Raw genomic sequence first — 21157 nt, forward strand, 5'->3', positions numbered from 1 at the left:
AACTGTTTGTGATTCTAATGGTACTAATTCGTGGGTAAAGGCACAAACCCAGCCAAAATTCAGGATCTTTAACACTGAGAGACACAGACTGAAAAAGGCTTATTAGCAAACTAACCAACCCAAGCATATGGAAAAAACCTGTTTCCTATTTCCTTGATGAAATCATTTTCTCATAACACCACCATTATCACGTCAACTTTGCTGTGTCATAGTGACAAGTTAGCATTTCTATGTACTTGTCTTTTTTTTATTGGCTCCACCACTTTTGATTCAAAATATTATTAGCACAGTAAACAAGGAAGGCTTCTATGCTCCATAAATCTTTTATTTATTCATATTACACAGGCATACTCTGAACAGCTGTTATTTTTCCTACCTGTCTGCTCTGACATCTAGTCAATACATTTGCCTCTACAACAGATAAAGAAAATAATCTTAAAATGGGGTTTTTTTCATGCCAAAAAACTGAAGGCATCTTTTTGTTGAGAGGCAGCACATACCCTGAAAAAAGTTGTCAGGTTCAAGTTTCTGCTGTAAATTCTTTGGAATAAGCCTCAGAAACTCTGTATTCAGTTTTCCACATACCCAAAACTGGGATGGCAATATCCTCAAGTACTGACTGGGCTGTGCATGCCCACGTTTCACCCACTAGTTCTGTGACTTAGAAGGGCTTCAGAAAGTAACAAGCAATGAAAATCATGATTACTCATGCTTTTTTACATGAAGTAAGGTAAATGATTAAGTTCACCTCTTCTTCTGGCTCATTTACTTCACTTTCATTTCCAGACTGTTCCTCTGTCTCTGCTCCACCTTCCTCCTCCTCTTCATCCTCTTCCAGATTCTCTCCTTCTGTAATGGATTCTTTGGAATCTTTGTCATTCACAATTCCTGAAATTTGGACAAAGACTTAGAACATTAGAACACATATAACCATTCAAGTTATACGTGGAAAATCACTTCAAAAGCCCATTGTTACTGAACACTAAAACCCCCCATGAGTCATAATATTCTACTTCTGAATGAAACATTTTCTAGATAGTTACCTTACTCATACTGGGTAATAACCTCCCTGCCAGGAAAGGAGGAAAACATTACAGAGAAGGTTTAGTTTAAAATCTCCCAGAAAACAGTACTCAAGAAGCTGCACTGTGCAAACTCCTCAAAACATCCTCAAACTAAATGTGAACCTTTCTGAAACATGCACTGAAACATGAGCACTAAACTACAGATGCATCACTAAAGCAGCAGAACCCAGAAGACATCAAGCCCCTGCAGCCTTAGCTGCAAGTACTTCCCACTCCTGTCAATTAATGGTTTTGAAACAACAGTTTTCTCAGCCTACAATAAACCTTTATGACTCTTTTCTCATGCTCTGAGCCTGCACTTGAACCTCTGAGGATGTAGGTGCCTGTATGAAGTCCTTGGGAAAGCAGAGTCTCTTCCAGAAGTGCTCTCTAGTGAGCTCATCCTCCTTGCACACAGGACTGACAATTCTTACACTGTGGTTTTAGTTCATCTTGCAGTTTACCTTGCTGACCTGCTTGCCACCTCTGTTCCTCAAGATAGTTTATTCTGTGTGTAAGGTATCAAATATACTGAGAGAAACATGTTTAGGGAAGGTAAGGTATCCTTTAGTGTCATTGATGATGTTTATTCATCCCTTATCTATACCATTTCCACAGGAGTGAAAAATAAGTTTTAGCTTCTTTTCAGTGTTTCATTGCCCAATTTAGTCTCACATACAGGATTTCAATCAGAATGTTTTCTGAGAAAATAGTTAAGAATTGATCATGATTCTGATTCAGAAAAAAAAAATCTGTTTTTAGAGAACCACTTTTGCAAAATTTAAGTCATCCAATGTAAAAAAAAGAACAAACTTCTACCATACAATGTCAATTAAATGGACAGCATATTAAAAAAATAAATTAATCCTAAACCAGAAGTTGCAACATTTCACATGGTATTGTGGGTACTTTTCCCAATGAATTAAAGGATTATTCTTAAAAATTGAACTTGTCCAAGCAGATGAAGTGCTATTAAGGCTCTAATTAAAACCCAAAGTGTAAAATTTACATATAAAAGCTTTTCATGAACAAGCCTCTTTTCAAATAAAAATGAGATATTAGAAAACAACTCCAATTAACAAGCAATGAGCACGGTAGTATCCAATATGCAGTAAGAACTGATATATACAAAAGGTTAAAGGTTAATATGATAACAGTTTTAGATACTAACCAATATTTTTCCAAGTGGGCTGAAATTAAGAATGTACTTCCTACATTTTTCTGATTAAATTCATAAATTTTCTTCCTCATCACTTGCACCATGTGATTCCATTAACTTAACATATACACACACACACACACTTCTGCTCTCCAAATACTACTATATTAATAGTACTCACACTGAATTTTTTTAAAACACTTAATTACTTTAGCTATGGAGATTCTGTATGATTTCTGTAGTGATTAGAAACACACAAAGAAGTTACAGAAATATTTCTATCATGAGAATAAAACAATAACAATAGTTACCTATTACCATCATACAAGAGACAATTTGAAGAACTACAGGAATTGTCAAAAATACCTAATATCCATGGCACATTTCCTTACCTAGTTTTATTAAGAACTCTCGTTCCAAGTCTTGCACCTGTCTCACAGCTTCTTCCAGAGAATTGCAGAGCTTTATCTTTGGTCTCAGCAGTTCCAGTGTATCACTGATCATGTAGTCTATGTCTATAGGGAAAGGGTGGTCTTTTGTCCAAACATCCAGACTTTTTTTCCACCACACATACCGCTAGAAGACAAAATATTCCAATAAGTTATATGCACACTGACATTTCTAAACTATTTAACCTTTGAAGGTTAAAACGTTGAAGTTTGTAATGCCAAGCCCTGTCTACAGCGCAGAAAATGCAAAAAATTTCACATCACTACTTTCTTTTTATACACAACTGTTAGATATTTTGATATCACTGAACATTGATAACATTGGATATCACAAACATTAAGAATACGCTTCTGCTATCATAAGTACTATTAGAAATAAGAAGACTTAGCAAAAAAAGCATTGAAAATAAAGTCCCTGCTCAGTGTAGATTTGCTACAAGAGATCAGCACATAACAACCAGCCTGCTTTCAATTCCTCCCCCCATGTATTTTCAAGAAAGCGAATTCCTCAGAGGCATATTTTGGGGAAAAACATCACAAAAAGTCTTAAGACTGCAGTCAGCTTCAAGTCCCTTATCCAGTTTGCTTTATAAAAAGTTTGCAGATACCTCTTACAGATGTACTGTAAAAAATAAGTACTGATCTTAAGTGCACTTAATAGTACAACCTGAGAGCAGAAGTGCTGCAAAAACTGCATCTGAAAACGAAGTATGTGGAACAGAAACTTTACTTAAAAGGTGACATGGTCAAAAGGAAGGCTTGCTGAAATTATAAGATGTAATAAAAATACCTTCTTCCCTGAAAAGTTTAATTTGTATTTAAAAATAGGACTAGACTATACATGAAAACAAAATCTTACATCTCGTATACAGTAAAGGAAACACATCCTGAAGGTCTGATATAAGCCATTATCACCTTGATTTTTGATACCCTTGTTTTAGTATAATTTAGAAGGAAAAAGCAGAAAGAAAAAGAAATTCTATGCAAAGAGTTTTAGCATGAATTCCATAGGCTGAAATTCCCCATCTTCTGAGGAACCCCTTCCAGTGTTTAAACACGCCTGTTATGAAACCTTCTCCCCACTTCATGACATCTACTGAGTCAGAACTTTCCTTGCTGCACCTTGTGCCCATTACCTCTGACCCTTTCACTATGCAGCCTGAGAAGTATTGGAGCCCTCTTTCCCTACAAAAACTATCAGATGAGGACAGCAACCTAAATAACCTTCTCTTCACCAAGCTGAGCAAACCCACAGTGTGAGCACTGAGAGCCTCCTGATCATTTTGGTATAATGTAACTCAACATACACATCACTTGGAAATAAAACTGCCATCAGACAGACAGGATTCTAAACATTGCAGTGCTAGAGAACAATCAGAAAAATATGCACCACACTGACTTATATTAGCTTGCTAAAGAATTCCACAGAACTACATAAAATTTAGAATACCTGGAAGTACACAAGGAAGCAATCGAGTTTCCGTTTGCTGGATCCTCTGTCAAAGTACTGCCCACAGGTATCGAGGATGGTACAGACCAGTCTGATTCTGAAGAGATGCTCTGGAGGGTCCAGTGGACTGGGGCTGCCATCAGGGTTCACCCCAAAGGAGGTGAAAGAATACAGAGTTCTAAATATCACGGCAGACTCCACCATCCGGTAATTGTAGAGCTCCCCCAAGAACTTGGCACTGCTGATCCGCCGCTGGTTAAACTTTGGTTGGTTAACCTTTATCAAAAAAGGACAGGAAAAATTCACTGTATCTTGCAGACACAGTAGAACACGAAAAAACCCCACACCCAACAAACCTTTTACAACGAAAAAAGGGGTATAGAAAAATTGATAGGATTTCTTTATAATAAAAGATGATTATTTATGACTGCATGCATTACATAAAAGTAAACATTAAAAAGTAGTTATGAAAGCTGGTCAACTAGTATTTATTATAAAGATCAAATACATTTAGCCCATACTCCCTCTTAAATCTATGATAATTTTTCATCACCCAGAGAATTCTTGTAATTTTAACATCTATTAAAATATGGAGTAGTTTCCAAAATTACTTGAAGTTGCATGAGTCTGTCTGCACTGTGAAAGAATAAATTGTATGTTCTCATTATGACAAGGGGGGCAAAACAACTGTCCTATTGATCTTGTTAGTTTGGTTTTGTTGTTTGTTTTTTTTGTTTTGAGAGGGGTATTAATTTAAATGAACTTTTACAAAGCAAACAACGGAGGCAGAAAAGTCATCAGAAAAAAACCCCAGAATCCAAGGACTCCTTTCTTTAAGCAAGATTATTTTAGTTTTCCTTTCAAGATAAGTAAATGAGTACAGCTTAGCAGGGATCTTGGTTGTTTACCTCCATTCCTAGTCGAATATCCTCCAGCACTCCATCCACAACATGAATTCCGACATCTTCCTGGTAAAGGACCAACCCTGCTAAGAGGTTGGCTACACAGTGAATACTATTATATTTCACATTCCAGATGTTGATCATACAGCATATAACATAGTCTTTTACTTCTGCATCCTGCCAAGGGAGCTTGCGCATCTGCCTCAGGACCTAAACCAAATTTTAAGACAAGCTTCACATTTTAGCAGGTAAAATATCAAGGTGCTCCCTCTGTCACCCCCCATCTCTCCTGGTTGGGATGAAATCCCTCTAAGCACCTGCAAACAACCTCATTCTCCTTTTCCAAGCATCCTTCAGATCTGCAGTTGCTATGGAAGGCTTTATGCATGTAACCCAACTGCTCTCCTCGAGCTACTAATCAACTGTCAGAGTCTGTCCCATGGTCTCCTTGCTCTTACAGGCTGTATTTAACTGAAGCCTTTTTTCTCTTACTCTCCCAACACAAAGATTTTCATCTCACTCTCTTTGTTCGTCACTTAATGCTCCAGAGGATGTAGGTCCCCAGCTGGAGCTTCCATGCACGACAATAAAACAAATGAAACCATCTTAATCGGGGATACAAAAATTACTCCTTGCAACTGAAGAAACTATAACCCTCCCCAAACCCTTTCAAAGTTGCTGCTGCATCACTGTCAGTAAAAACTCTGTTAAAGATTCTGAAAGGATTTACCTTCTCTGTGGTGACCTTGGAGAGATCCTTGTAAAGAAGCTTACGGATATATTCCTGCAAAGGGGGACGCTTTTTCTTCACAGTTTTTTCAGCTGGAGGGGGATTACAGTAGTAATAGGCATTTTCTACCATTGTGACATAGCGTGCATCAAGATGCATTGCTTGTTTTTTCCTCATCATTTGTTCCTGGAAATAAATGCAAATGATCAGTTAAAGATGCTGACACACCACATTTTCGAGCCAAAGGCTTTTACAGCTACATTTGGGATGAAGGAAACATGAAAGGTTGCAGAAAAGTAAGTTAAAAGCTTGGGTAGAGAGAAGAAAGAACAAAGCATAGATATTGTTCTGTGTTGCTCTTTCCGCTGTCATTTTTCTTTACAATCCCTGTTTTTATACTGGTTCACCTGGGGTAAAAAAGGTTTCAGACAAGTATTTAAAGTTCACCTCAAAATCCAAAAGTTTAGATTATCAGCAGCTATTTTATTTAACTAAAGTAGCTGAAATACTGATGTCTTCACAAGCACAGTGAATCTTCCTAAGACTGACAATCTGTTTTTTACATCAGTGCAATTCCAGTGAGTCTATTTTGATGGTTTCACATGAATTCCCAAAGGTTTAGGCAATGGCATTTTCTTTACTCCATGCTCCATTGTTGCTGTTTACCCAAGCAGAATCCACTGCAAGAAAAGCAGTACCTACCATAAAGTCATATTTCAGGAAAAATCAGTCAAGTAACACTAATTACTGTGCTTAATTGTCAGGATTGTCCTAATTTTCCTTACTAAATAAAATCTTTTCTCCATATTTCATTTTGGATATGTATGTTATGGTTTACTTTGTGGATTTTAAAAATTTCTTTTACCTAAAAATACTGTACTAAAGCAGCAGTTCTAAGCTGCTGATTTTTACAGGTAAAGATGAGGGTGAGCTTAATTCCATAATGAAATACTTTTTATATGCATCTGTCCATTTATTTGCATATACATATATACACAGAATTACACATATATATGTGTATATACATAAGTTGCATTAAATATTTATGTATATCATAATAGCCCATATATTCTAAATTAACCTATGGTGGTTCACCAGGAAAAGAAATTGTATTAGTCAGACTTCATTATTTACTTTGGCTACAGAGTCATTTACAGCTTCAAATAGATAAAACAAAATGAACATGTACGTGCTGTTTTATCCCCTCACACAAATATCAGAAGATACATTCATGCAGTCCAGTAAACCAACCACAAGAGTTTAAACCTGCTTGGATTATTGGTGGAGAAGCACAATTTTTAATGTTGCTGGACTTCCCACTAAACTCGAGTCATTTCAAATTTCTTTTCCAAGGCAGTGGTTCAGTTCCACTGAGATGTCAATGCACACAAACAGCTCCTTAACCCTGAGTTTCAGCTGCTAATTCAGTGAGGAAGAGCAGTTTTGTGTAGCTTAGTAACCCAACTAATAATGCAATTTTCCTCCTCGATTTTAGTCATCTCTCACCAGGAAGGTCTTGATCTGACAACAAGCCTAAGGCATTTCATTTTTACTTTTTCCATGACACAAATGGCCCCTCCTTTGATTCCTTAACTGAGACAGTTCCTTTCCAAATGGGAAATTTCTCTCAAGTAGCAGCACGTTTTCCTACAGGTGCTCAACAGATGCACAGCCCTTGACAACTGAGCACATGAACTGTTGTATGTGGGGAAAAACCACTCCTAGCAGGAAGTTCCAAAACCTTGCAGTCTCCTACATGTTAATGTTACCTTTGAAAAAATTTTCACCTTTTCTAGATGGATCAGGAGAAAACACATATTTTCTGCCATAGTGACACTTAGCATGTTTTACTATAAACTGGAAAATTAAGTGGGGCAAAGTGAAAGACTACAGAAAATGGTAGAATGGCTTGCAAATAAAATTTAAAAAAACCTAAACCTACATAATTCGTGTATTTTCCTGTTACAAGAAGTTATACATTATTATTGCAAATAATAGGTTGTAATTAAAAAAATGTTTCTTCCCAGAAGATACAATATGCACCACCTCAATCCCTGTTATTCCAACAGTTCAAAATCAAAATTTTTAGTTTCCTGGAAGCACACTATTGTTATAGTGAATTAAGACAGCCTAAATTAACTGCATTTACTTTGTCAGAGGCTCTGCCTGTAGAAAAACCGTCTCCCACAGTTCCAACCCCATCTACACAAGAAAGAAGCCACCATGTAGCTTCAGTTCTGTGTATTTATAAACACAAGTGATCTTGCCCTAAAAGTTAAGACAATTGTCTAAGTTAAATGATTAAAAATGCATCAGGAGGCTTGTAATACCAAAACTTCAAATATCCTTTCAACAAGACCATGACAACATAACACAAGAATTTGACATTTTAACATGATTATGTTACAGAAATATAGATCAAGATAAAGATGATCTTCCTTTCAAGGCTCCAACTCAAATAATGCAATTCAAATATCCTAAGGCCAAGTCAATTTTATGTTAATATTTGAAGTTACATAAAGGACACTGAATCTGAAAGATTTGCCAAATAGAACAACTAACAGAAATAAACATTGTCCTGATAAAACAATCTGTAAATAATTCGCACAACATGAAGTAGTTGTACAAAACCAGGATATGACCATTAAATGTTTCTCTAGACTAAGTCACTTAGTGCCACTAAGTTTGCAACACTCTTACAGAACATTCTACTTCTCAATAATTAATTTTCCCCTAATTACTTTTAAAATCCATTCTTAACTATGACTTTCTTCCACACCAGGACAAAGCAATATTGTCTTTAATGGGGGACATGCAGCCTGTTTGGAATCTTATTACATAATATATCGTCAGCAGTAAAGATTAAGACCAATAATTATTTGGAGGATCAACAGCCTTAATTCTACCCATAAGAGTCATTGAGAAGATCAGCTTTACATTTGCTCAGATTTTTACCACAAGATTGTAATTAGCTTGCTTCAGGAGTAATCTTTTCTACAGTTCACACTAACTGGTACCATAAGACTATGATCCAATTTGCATAAGATTATTTAAGTCAAAATTAATCTCTATGTTTAAGGGAATGTTAAAAGATGTAGCTACTGAGATGGTTGCAGAAAAGAAATCTATTTAGCTTATTTTACATCTCAATCAATAGATATTCCAAACTTATTTGCCACCTCCATCTTTTCCTGGTTCCTCACTGCATAAGAAAGACTACTTATCTGAAACCTTGTGAGGCTTTAAGCCTCAGTTATTCAAACAGTGTTTGTGCTTTGTCCTGCACTTCACAGCTAGGTCATGTTTAGCATTCATCCAGCAGATTCCAGCAACCCAGCTAACAACCAGCACTTTTGTAGTGCATAAGACTAAAAGCAGTGAGTTACAAAAAGCAGTTTTTTAACTTTTCCTGACTTCTAAAATTTTTATTAACTACAAAAAGATGACAGCAACAAGTAAAATGTCTTTTAAAGATAATGGAATAGTGTTTTCAGGGGAAAAATACTCAATTATGGAAAGGACTATATTTAACAATAAAACACGTCAGCTGGCAAACCTTTAGAAAATTGAGATTCAAACCTTTCAAGATACAAAGTACATTGCTACAAAAAGCATGAGCCAAGAACCTGCAGTTAATTTGCCCATCTCTCTCCTCTTGTGACTACACCACCCCAACAGATGTTATGACATTCAGAAGAGGTTCAGAAAGAAACAGTGTTTTGTGAAAAAAGAAATTGTACAATATACCCAAGTATGCAACTGCTTCTCCATTAACTACAGCTTGAGAGGAGAGGCTGCAGGTTCAAGAGAAAGTGAACCTATCTTTAAAGGAATTCTTCAACCATGTTTGACTCAGTCTCTTGCCTTGGACACAGTTTTATTATTGTCTCTCAAGCCAGTGAACTATTCAGGGCTCAGTACCATTAAAAAAGATCCAAAGCCAATTCTTTTAATTTTTATGTCTTTGCCAGTACTTATCTAGACTTACAGATCCCAATTCTACTCTTACCTTAATTCCCAATCTCTATTTCAAAAACTGCTTCCTCTTGTGCCTTCATTAACTTTTTCTTCAAATTTAAAACCCCAGACAGGGGTTTTATGCACAGGGCATAGAAACCACCTCCTCCACAATTGTCTTCACCTCCAGTTGAAATCATGTCTGGTTGTCCTCTCAAATTGTATCTCAGGAATGTTCACATACAGCTACTACATTCTTTCAACCTCATCCTCTGGTTTTGCCCTATCTCTGAATTATCTGTAGTTCAAAAGCAATAGCTTTTTGCTTCAGAAATTCAATTCTTTTTTTTACATTTTCTTTCAAGTCATGAGCAGATTTATAGGTCGACTGGAGTTCTCCAGGATACTTTCAAAAAGGAGTAATTGCTTTAAGTCAGTGCCTGACACCCTCCCCCATAAGATGACAAGTTTTCTCTTACCAAAAGAACACTGGTTCTTAAGTGAGACTCTGGTGATCTAAAGAGGAATCTTCCACAGGTTTCCAGCAGGGTACATGCCATCTCAATATGGTGATGTGAGAAGTCTGACAGAAGCATCTGGTATATATTGATATAAAAACACAGCTCGTTAAACATCTTTTTCAACTGCAGAAAACATGAAGTTGTGATGATTACAATGTCTTAAGAATTCAGCTTTGATTGAAGAGCAACTATTCACAGAAAGTGATCTTAAGCTGTGAGTCTTCACACACCTTGTATTTTTAAAAAACATTTTGTTCATTTGGGACTTGACATCAAAGATAAGTTTGTATGTTTATCAGCAAAGTGAGATGATGTGCCCAGAGATCAATGCTTTCCAAAGATTTGTTTTGCTCCTCAACAAATAAAAGCACCTGCTAAAATGGCATAAAAGCCCCTCCCTGCATCACTGAAAAGCTTTTTGCCTCCAATCCCTCCCCCTTACTGTCATTTTTTTCTGCAAAAAACATTAATTGAAATCAACATAATGAAAGTTTTGCAAGTTATAGCAGATTAATAAGCAGCAATGTCTGCCATATTTACAAAGAATTGTTAGCAGTTTATGTCCAAAGGTGGAAATTTATTTTAATATATTCCTACCATTAGAGAAATGAAAACATTGTAACTTCCATAAACAGCCATAAAAGTCTCCTCATACAAGAAACAACAGACATCAGGGTTTAAAACACCACATGTAATAAATTCAGAAAACATCAGCAATAGGTAAAAGAAGGGGAATAGGAGAGGGACACATCAGAATATGCAGGAGCACAGGAGTATCACAAAACCAACCTTCAAACAGTGGAGGGTATCATTTTTGGAGAACATCTTAAACTTGGTAAGCTCACCAATAAACCTCACAGTTTTGTTCTTTGTTTCAATGTTGATCTGGTCCTTCTTTCTTACCTAAAAAATGAAAAGAATTGATTTCAGGCCCTCGAAAATACCCAGCTCTTCTAAATTACTTTGACCTGAACACGCTTAAGCAGCTTGGGAAATCAGTAGTGTTTGACATGGGTCACTTGTATAGTCCTTAAGGAAATATTAAACATTGATGGCTTTTTCAAGTCAGATTAATAATGTGCAGACTTTTTTTTTTTTTTAATTACTGACATCCAGCATAATTTTACTAACAAAGCACAAATACGTATCCATGTCTAAACATAATCCACAAAATACAAAATTGTATTTCCCCAACAGAAAGAGGTTTTTCTGAGAACAGTTAACTTCAGATAGTCAATTCAAGTAAGTCTGAGCAATAAATACACATTTTAATGTCAATGTTAGAAACAAAAATTGAAATTTGTGCCATAAAACTCAGAATGTGGTGAAGAAATCATCACTGTGCACCATAACCAGTTTTGAGTACAAAACTCAAAAATAAGGAGAAACAACACTGAAAAATACAATTAAGAGGAACAGAAAATTTTGATTGATGAAAAATGTAAAAAATAATTTGAATTAAATACTCTATTACAACACCAAATGTTATTTTTTTTTCACCAAAGGATGATCTGTCAGATTGGTTAATCTGAATTCAAAAAGCTAAATCACCAAAACATACATGGAATCTGAAATCCCCTTTCAGCATGGAACAGAGATCCTCTGCTACATCAGACATACAGGGATGCAACGTGGCAACCAGTCTTGCATAAAATGGTAGCAAATCCAACCTGCAAACAAAGGAGAAGATTAAATAGACAATTAATTTATAGACAGAAAGGCATCTATGTCTACAAATATGGGTACCATTTCACTTATGAAAAGAATGAATGTGCATATAGTGACAGGACTATATACATGCAGTTTTTTGGGCTCACTTCAGATTGCAGTGTAATTTAAAAACAATACAAGAAGGTAAACTACCATGTCCTGCTGGAATCCTTCACAGTTAATTTCCTTTGGAAGCTACAGCCTAAGGTAAAATGCCAAATACCATCTCAGCTACAGAATTTGACCTTCAATAAATTACCAGACACCAACAAAATTCAGACCCATCTCAACGGGCAAAACAAAAAAATCCTTACAGAGAACTCCATTGGTTACTGGAAGGTTTTAACATGTTTTTTGTAGCAGCAGAAATAACCAGGAAAGTAGGAACACCTTTAGTTTAAAGGTGGTAAACTTCAAAATTAATGTAGTAGTTATTACACAAAACAAAGCTCAGCAGATGTGATGTAGCCACCCTTTACCCAAAATTTCACCTAGTACTCCCACAAATGGTAATATTTCCAAGTTTTCTATAGAACTTCCCTCACTTTCCTTTCTCTCTCCTTGATTACATGCCTTCATAGCCATTTCCTTTGCACGTTTATATAAACCATTTATGCTGTGTGCACACATCCCTTTTACATGCAGAGAAACCCACTGCACTCTGAGGCCTCATAATATCATTTAACAAGCTGAAGGAAGTAGTTTTGGTTTATTTTCAGCTTGCTAAGTTAATGCAGTAAACAGATGAACTGTAGAACAAGCCTAAGTTTTTCAGTGGAGAGAAACGTCCTAGATTTTCATGCTCCAAGTAAGAAATTGCCTGTAAGGGAGAAATGGATCTTGAGTTTACACTTTATGAAGGATAAGGTTTTCCCTACTGCTAAGGAAAGGAAAATTAAAAAAACACTGACAAAAAAATCCAAAAGCACAGTTGATACACAGAGCTTGTGCTGGCACAAAGTAAAACTGGAAAAGCATCAAGACCAAAACCCCAAAACAAAGCACCCATGACTGCCTCCCTTCACCTTTCTGATTCTGTGTCACAGAAAAGGAGATAGTGAGGTATTAAATTGTGGATTAGAAGCATCAGAATATACTTTCTGAAAGAGGCATAGCTGAGCAGCCCCCTGATAACACATGGAACTCCTGGTGAAACATTGCAGGTACCTCAGTTACCTATTTAACAGTTTTTATCTCTTTTGTTAATCAATAACTGAAGCAGTATTTACATTTTTCAAGTTAGTTCAAGGCTGAATACCCACAGCAAATTACTACCATACATGCTATTAAGCATTTAGCCATTAACTCAGAAAGAAGTGAAAGTCTCATTACTTCACACACAGACACAAAAGCTAAACTTGTGGCTGAACTGAGGGGGTGTATTCTAACTGAGGGGATTTCTGTTTGGCATCTCTTTTAAGATAAATACCAGAAAGTTTTATTCTGATCTGAACAAGTACCTGCCTGCTGAGAGCCAATAATTTCATCTCTGTAAACTGAACATACCCAGGGGAAAATTAACGTCTTAGAGCACATTGTTGTTATCCACTCACAGGACACAAAAGGTCTCTTCATGGGGAACCACACTAAGACCAGGCATTTCTAAATAGGTGAAATATAATAAAGTAAAGCCTTGGGTCAATGACTCTGACATTGGCAATCAGGGATTGAATCAGTTCCCCCTCAGAGGAGACCAAAGTTTGTGTTCAGCAGTGGAGACATTGCAGTATCAGTGGCACCATCTACTGGTACCTGCAGTGCTTTGTTTTCTCCAAAAGCGTTTCTTCCTCTTGATAAAAGGGGAAGAAATCAGTTAAAAAAAACTCCCACCACAGTATTGCTTTCTCTTCCTGCTCTGATACATTACGAAGCAAGATCTGGCATCAGGGTTGAGTCAATTAGTCTCTGAAGTCTGTGTTAAGCACCCCAAATATATATCATCGTGGTAAAAACCCACTATTTCTGACCACTGTCATTTTAACCACATACCTTGGATTGAAATCCAGTCAGCTCTGGATCTCAGGATCACATGAAGTGCACTCCAGTGAAATATCTAAGAGCCTGTCTTCTTTGTAGAATTTCACGTATTACTTTATTTAAACAAAACAAACAAAAACCAACCTACACCAAAACTTTTCTCAGTTAAAGTCCTAATAGCAATCTCTCTAAAACAGATGCATCCAAAATTTTATACCCAGAAAGAATGAAGGGGTGTTTTGTACATTTCTTCATTTCTGGGATTTTTGGACAGAGCTTAAAGAACGAAACACTGGAGCAAGAACTCCTGCCTCACCAGCATAATCATAATCCAGACAAAAGCAGTGTATTCACAGGGCCTGAACAGGTACAAAGTGCCACCCACACTGTTCCATGGGAAGAGAAGGATGCTGTGGAATGGCAATGCTACCAGAGAAGTGCTTTTTATTTCTCTGCCTTGGCATAAACTCCTTGATCTCAAGCACATCCCTGAATTTTATCCTCAGCTGAGACAGGCCACTGAGACACTGGTGAGTTCAACAGGACACAAAGGACCTTGCCACTGAGAATTCTCAGAATGAAGAGGAGAAAGAAGGGAGATGCATAAGAGGTTTACAACTTATGAGTTAAAATGTGCAGCAGTATTTAATCCTTAATCCTTAAGAAGCAGCTAACTTCCGAATTCAGAACAATCAACAAGAATGCTAAAAATTTCCACAGGAACAACTGATCTCTTGGTCAGCAAACTTGCAACTTTCCCAGATCACCACAGATTGGAAAGGCAAAAAATATCAGAAGCCAGCACAGCTCCTATTTACTGCTTAGCATATGTGTAGAATAGTTTAGAATTTAAGGCCTAAAAAGAGATTTCAAACTTCTCTCTCTGAAGTTAAAAAAATTAAAACTGTAGCATGCAGTTAAACCTAAATAGTTATGTGTACCTGTACAGGAAGATAATTCAGTTAGACAGCAAAGAATTACACATAAAAAGCCCTAAGGCTGTGAGCAGTATGGGTTAACTCACTGCCTGCATTAAATTCACTGACTGAATTAAAAGGCTAATATTTAATTTTAAATCAATCCTCCAGTGCAAATCTGAAAGCCACTTGGATGCTAGCATTGAAAAATCTTTTTCAAAGGCTTTCTGTTCTGTTGGGTTGAAGGTTCAAATCACAGCTGAAAATGTAAATGTGGCCCATTCATCACTACTCAAGAGAGCAGGGCAAAGATGGTGTATTTTAACACTGATCTACAGTGAGCTGAGGAAGAAATGGCCTTTTTTATCAAGTTAAGTTTTCTGTCTTGAAGAATCCTGGTTTGTCCCAATCTATCCAGCCCTAGTGGGAGCAGGAAAGCTCCCTGGCAACACCACATAATGACTGATTTCACAGTGCCTGCATTGCTCCTCAAACATAAAACCACTTCTATCCTTTCTTGGTATAAGTGTCATGTCTGCACATTTCCCAAAAGTCATCTCAAGGGAAGAAACAGAATTTTATTCTGTTATTGAAATATCTCATTATGGTTGCCAACAAAACAGGTAGACTTAGACAGCATTATCTAATACTCTTGGAAACTAAATGCTTCTGGAAAACACGCTGCTTTATCTGCATCCTACAAAGACACTGTTCCTTTGAACCTTTCACAAAAAACACTCCTCAAAACCACAACCACAACAAGCTTTCTTCTCCCACGGTATCCTGGGGAGATATTGTAGAAACACCTGGAATTAGTGAAAACTAGTATGGAACAACAATAATGGAAAGACAAGACATACCCCCCCCATGGCTCAGTGAAGAGGTACCCAGAGCACAAGCACTGTTATGCACAGCACACAAAGCCTCAAAGCAGTGTGCTACAGAATACAGGGAATTTTCTACAGCAAAAAGGATTATAAATGTTGATTTCAAGACAGACAGCAGAACTGCTCCTTTATCAACTAAAGTAGTACAGTAACTTAAATATTAGGATAGGTGGCCCTTTCAAATCCTCTCCATCTGTGGGCAGTTCAGCTGCTGGTATTGACATTGCAACTGCTTGTGGTTCAGAACAAGCATCTCAGTCAACATCCTGCTTCTCCTGCTAAGTAGCCCAGAGACTGGATCACTAATGCAGGCAGATATATACAACTGAACTTAAGATCTTACAGTTGGAAGCTCCAGTATTCACTAGTCCAGTAGGTCTCAGAGCAGACAGCAGAAAAAGGTACTAAAAAGGAATTGTACGTGGAATGTTAATATTTCCCAACTATTAGAGACCAAAACTGTCATGAAGGTGGCAGCCCCTCGAGCCAACCCCACCATCTATGCAGGTCTACTGAGTTCCTACAGAAAAGTTAATCCTTTCAAATTATTATTTTTAAAAGAAATTTGTAGGATAATGGAACTACCACCGGGAAGACAACAAATCAGTGGCAATGCAGACACTAAATAGGTTTCTAGGAACTTAACTGTGTTCATATCACAGCCTGATCAAAGACACTTTTTGAATAGTACAATATATTGGGAATTTAACTTCTGCTTTCATGCCACCTGTGAAATCACACTGCTCAATTTACAACCCATTATGCTGTCCCTGTTTGAAAGTACCTCCTTTTGCTGTGCACAATGCCTACAAGCTCCTCCAGGTCATTATCACCTGCACACTTTAGCAGCTTATGCAAAGAAAATAATGGATTTTCAAAGAGGTTCCACCAGTTAACGATCAGTTTGAGCAAGCCAGAATCTACACCCTCAGGAAGAAATACAGGGCTGTGGTACAAACATCACACTATGCTCACAGACTACAAACAAGCTGCTTCCATTTTGCAAACGTGGAAAAATCTCTATTATAGGAGAGCTGAAAACAGAAGTCTAAGGGGTCCTGCTGATTTACACTGTTGTAGATGTTCTAGGCTGTGAAAAAGAAGTTCTTCTCACACTGTGTTTTGATGCATTTCAAGAATATCGGCAGGCTGAGAAACAGAAATGTTACTTCTGCAACTTAAATTTGGGCTGAAGAGCACCTTTCTACACCTAATACAGAAGATACTTAACTGCCTGTCTCCTCTGTCAGTAATTCATACTTCAGGCACAATCAGGCCTCTATCAAAGTCCCCAAAGACTGAAGTGTCAAACCCATAATTTATAGGGGCAAGAATATGGAAGAGAATGAAAGATTACATGCACTTCTAATTGCAAAAATGAGTTTTGATGTAGAGTCAGGTTAATGGCTCCAGTCAGCAAACAAACCACTGGTTTGACACAGCTAAGGGTTATTTATTAGCACAGCAGATGCTTATTACAGATGGGATGTAGAAATAGGCTCGAATTAAGGTTGAAAGCACAGTGCAAGCAGTGATTAACTGTAAGGAAAACCAAACACCAAAGTCTGTTTATTCAAAGCTATACATGTTGAGACAAAACACACTCAAGATGTTCTTCCCCCCAGTGTAAAAAGGGAATGGAATCAAAGCAGTGGGAACTCTAATAGGAATTCCAAGATGATCATGAAACACTTCAAACTAAAAGCAGCATCAAACAACTTACGAGAAATGGGGCAAGGTGGAGCAAGAAAAGTGACTTCCTCATTATTTCACCTATTTAAGGCCCAAGTTTACCAGAGAACAGAGAAATGTATTATTCTTCCAATTAATTCAATGTTTCTTTTAATATTTCCAACCATTTTTGGAAGAAAGGCTCTTCCTGTAAGTGCAGGAAACCCACTTACACAAGGGGAGACAAGGAGTAACAGCAAAAACTCTGCCTGGACTGATGTACATGGACAAATGAGGCTCAGAGTGGCTGGCCTAGAACTGGCTGTTCCAGCAGACACAAGGCTGTTATAAAGGCTATGTGCTGTATCAGAATTAACATATCACAAGAAATCCTTCTCCCTTAACTACACTGTGCTCTAACTATCCACACTGAAAAGTGCAACTTGTCCTGAATGAAATATATCCTCCCTTTCTGGTAGGAGGTGGGTTTTGCTGTTGTTTTCATGGTTAAAAGTGTTGAAATGATCTGCTGTAAATACCAAGTACCAGAGAAAAAATAAATTAACTAAGAAAAATGTTAACTTTGGGCAAAATATCATGGTGAATTCATTGATCGTTGACCCTAAATATTCCTTTTGTGCTCCAGGGTAAGCCATTCCATAAGTGGACTAAGCAAATGTAGCTTGGAATATACATTGGTTTTAAAAAATCCATACATAAGTTAAATAATGAATGGATGGATCCAGCTTCAGTTCTTACCTTTGTCTAGGAACTATGAAAAGTGCTCGTACAAGTTTTCTTCTGTTGGCTTTTGTGTTCATATTCATGCAAAAATCCATTGCTGCCTATAAAGAGAGATATCAATGCAGTACTTCACCTTTAATGGAGTGGGTTTTATTTAAAGCAGTAGAAAATGCTTTTCAAAAGTGGTTTTTACAGAGTTATTCCTACTACAGGCAGCTGCTTTAAAAACAACCATAAAACCTTCAGTCTTGTATGGAACTGACACAGTTAGAAAACATGTCCAGGGACAGGAATACGGGCTGACTAAAATTTAATCCAGCTACTGACAGACTCTAAAGCTTCAGATCTTTATTTCTGGTCTATATGATCCAGCATTATGGCTTTTAAGAGTGGAAAAAATTAAAACTATGACTGTACCTTGTCTATGAGGTCTCTGTTGACACAATTTGGAAGCTGCTGAAGAAAAGCATCTACTATCAGTTTTAAATGAGATCCAGTACTGGCTTCCTCATCCTCTTGTTCTAAAGGAATAAGTAAACAAGCAGTAGACATCTTTAAGCAACTAGATACAAGGATTTACCATCATATTCCCCAAACACAGTGCATTTGTAATGCTTAGTTGCTAAATCTTCATCCATAGATTCAAAAAATAAGATATAAGGTGAACACAAAATTCTGACATCAACTATGAAGATCTCACCACACCAACTGCCCTACAGTTCCCTTCTAATTGCAAAACTTGTGGTATGCTTCAGAAATTTTCCATATTTTGAGTCCTAGAGAAAAGTTTATTTGCTCTATAACACAACAAGTTATAACATCAACACTTGGAAAGTGTTTCCTTGGCCAAAGCAACACAAAAGAACATTGCTTCCTGAGAAAGGAGAACGATGAAGTTTGGGTTTGTTTCAGTTCAGGGATGCTCAGCAGTAACAAGGATACCCAGAGGTATCTGAAAGGAAAATGGAGACAGACTTCATAGAGAATATGGTGGGGTGGAAATCACACCCAAGTAAACTACAAAACACCCAACACCTGGTGGAGTCACTCTGTATTTACAAGCTACACAGTACAAACAACCCTTATCCTGCAAGACTCAAGTTCCTTTTTCAACTTATTGCAAGGAAGAGATAAAGTTGCTACTTGTAGGACTTTCTCTCCTGTTTTTGGAACCTGCTGGGGGCAGGGGCTGAGCTTAGGTAGAGAAACCCTATGAATTCCTCCAAGGAACACTGCCAGCTCTGCCAGCCACCCAGTCCTGAAGGTGCTAGAGATCAAAGTAGAAAAATCTCCTCCCCTCTTGCACAGGAACTACAAGTTGGAAGAACAAGAGACAAGAGCTCATTAAGGAAGGAGTAAAAAGAAGAAAAAGAAGATGTTCCAGATGCTCAGACAAAAGAGGTTCATGAAGTTCTACACGTTTAATGGAACCCTGACTCCCTCACTCATATATTTAGAGTTCACTAACATGCAACAGCCCAAACACAGCGATTTGTAAATCTTGGTTTAATGCCTTTTCCTATTTCTATATATATAGCCCCACCTTCCTGTCTCCTTCCTTTTCCCTTACAGCAATTAGTTGTCTCACCCCAGTATTCTACTGAAACTGGTTCAATGGCCTTGAAATAAATTTAAAAAAAAGTCTCTGATAATTCAGTCACTTTTCCAGACAATCTTTCCAGAGGTCCTGCTATCATATTAAATTTCAACAATTCCCCAAATATATCTCTTCTTTCACTGTCCTCCACTGGAGAGCTACAGATATTCTCACATTCTATCTTCTGATAACAGTATGTGGATCCTTTCCAAGTAGAAAGGCTCTTGTGCAGTACCTGAAGCAAGTCTGGGACTTCAGACAGAAAATTAAGAATTTTACACTGACAAGAAATTAAACTGGTCAGGGTTCCCTTCACTAAAGTAAAGAACAAAGTACGCATTTCATGCAAAAAATTAGTTCATTTCTTGCTTTTCACACTGATCCTCTTGCTTTCCAGTCTTTCATCATGACCACATTTTAAAATGGCATTAACCCTTTTTAAAAACTTACTACAAGTAGTAATGTTAAACAATTATGGTTAGGCTATCTGTAACAGTGTATCTGAGTGAAAAACAAATAAAGCAGTATGATCACTGTAGAAATTCAAAGCAGTATTTTTTCTTTTCAAACACCTTTATATTTAATCAGAAATGCAGGCAACCCTGCAATTTTCATAGATCAGAACTGAAAAAGCATCAGAAGACAATAAAGACTTCCTGAAGTCATTTCCTGCAATATCTGGTACCAAACAATCTTCTACTTCGGCAACAGTTACTTGCCCTCCATTCTCCCTACATACTTTCTGAGAAAGCCCTGACTACCTTGGTGTTAATATCTTAATTTTTACAAAACTAGAACTTTCCAGGGGGCTCTCCCCTAGAAACTCTGCCTGAAAGCTTCAGTCTCCTCTGTACAGTATCACCCACACAGTGGGGGTAAGAGAAGTGCCTTTGCAATGCTGGCAGCTCCTCCTCTGAGGGGTGAGTTTCCTTAAGGAATTTGATCATGCAGGACCCTTCACAGTCAGATGGTACAAACCAACACTGGGGGCAAACTGTTGGCTGGATCCCCCTTCTCTGCAAACTCATCTTAAACATCCTGTTGAATCAAAGCCTCACTGAGGGACGTATTCAGAAGCCAGTCCCACAAGTCCACAAAATATTTCTTAATATTTTTAGATATTTTTAAAATATCTGCTCTTTCACAGTGTCCAAATGGAAACCAGTGACAGCTGGCATTCCTCAGGAGCTGGGACTGGGACCAGTGCTGTTTAACTCTTTCTGAGACAGTGGGATTGAGTGCACCTTATGGAAGTTTGCCAAGGACACCAAGCTCTGTGGTGCAGTCAACATGCTGGAGGCATCCAGCCCCCAACGTAAGAACAACATGGACCTGCTGGAGAGAGTCCAGAGGAAGATGATCAGATGGAGTGGAAGGTGTCCCTGCCCATGGCACGAGGCTGGAACTAGATGATCTCCAAGG

General features: G+C 37.5%; 1 protein-coding gene across 3 annotated transcripts in view; it reads right to left on the bottom strand.

Annotated features, from left to right (window-relative positions):
* The window catches only part of UPF2 (UPF2 regulator of nonsense mediated mRNA decay), a 55588-nt gene that overhangs the window by 17941 nt on the left and 16490 nt on the right, over window positions 1–21157 (bottom strand). For all 3 annotated transcript variants that reach the window (XM_032687959.1, XM_032687960.1, XM_032687961.1), the window contains exons 7-16: window positions 18556–18659; window positions 18154–18239; window positions 11794–11902; window positions 11022–11135; window positions 10191–10307; window positions 5755–5940; window positions 5031–5234; window positions 4123–4398; window positions 2616–2799; window positions 749–888 (exon numbers count right to left, since the gene is read on the bottom strand). In XM_032687959.1, coding sequence (XP_032543850.1) covers window positions 749–888; window positions 2616–2799; window positions 4123–4398; window positions 5031–5234; window positions 5755–5940; window positions 10191–10307; window positions 11022–11135; window positions 11794–11902; window positions 18154–18239; window positions 18556–18659 — 1520 coding nt within the window. The remainder of the gene's footprint in view (window positions 1–748; window positions 889–2615; window positions 2800–4122; window positions 4399–5030; window positions 5235–5754; window positions 5941–10190; window positions 10308–11021; window positions 11136–11793; window positions 11903–18153; window positions 18240–18555; window positions 18660–21157) is intronic.

The sequence above is a fragment of the Chiroxiphia lanceolata genome, chromosome 5 (assembly GCF_009829145.1).
Source record: "Chiroxiphia lanceolata isolate bChiLan1 chromosome 5, bChiLan1.pri, whole genome shotgun sequence".
NCBI lineage: Eukaryota > Metazoa > Chordata > Aves > Passeriformes > Pipridae > Chiroxiphia > Chiroxiphia lanceolata.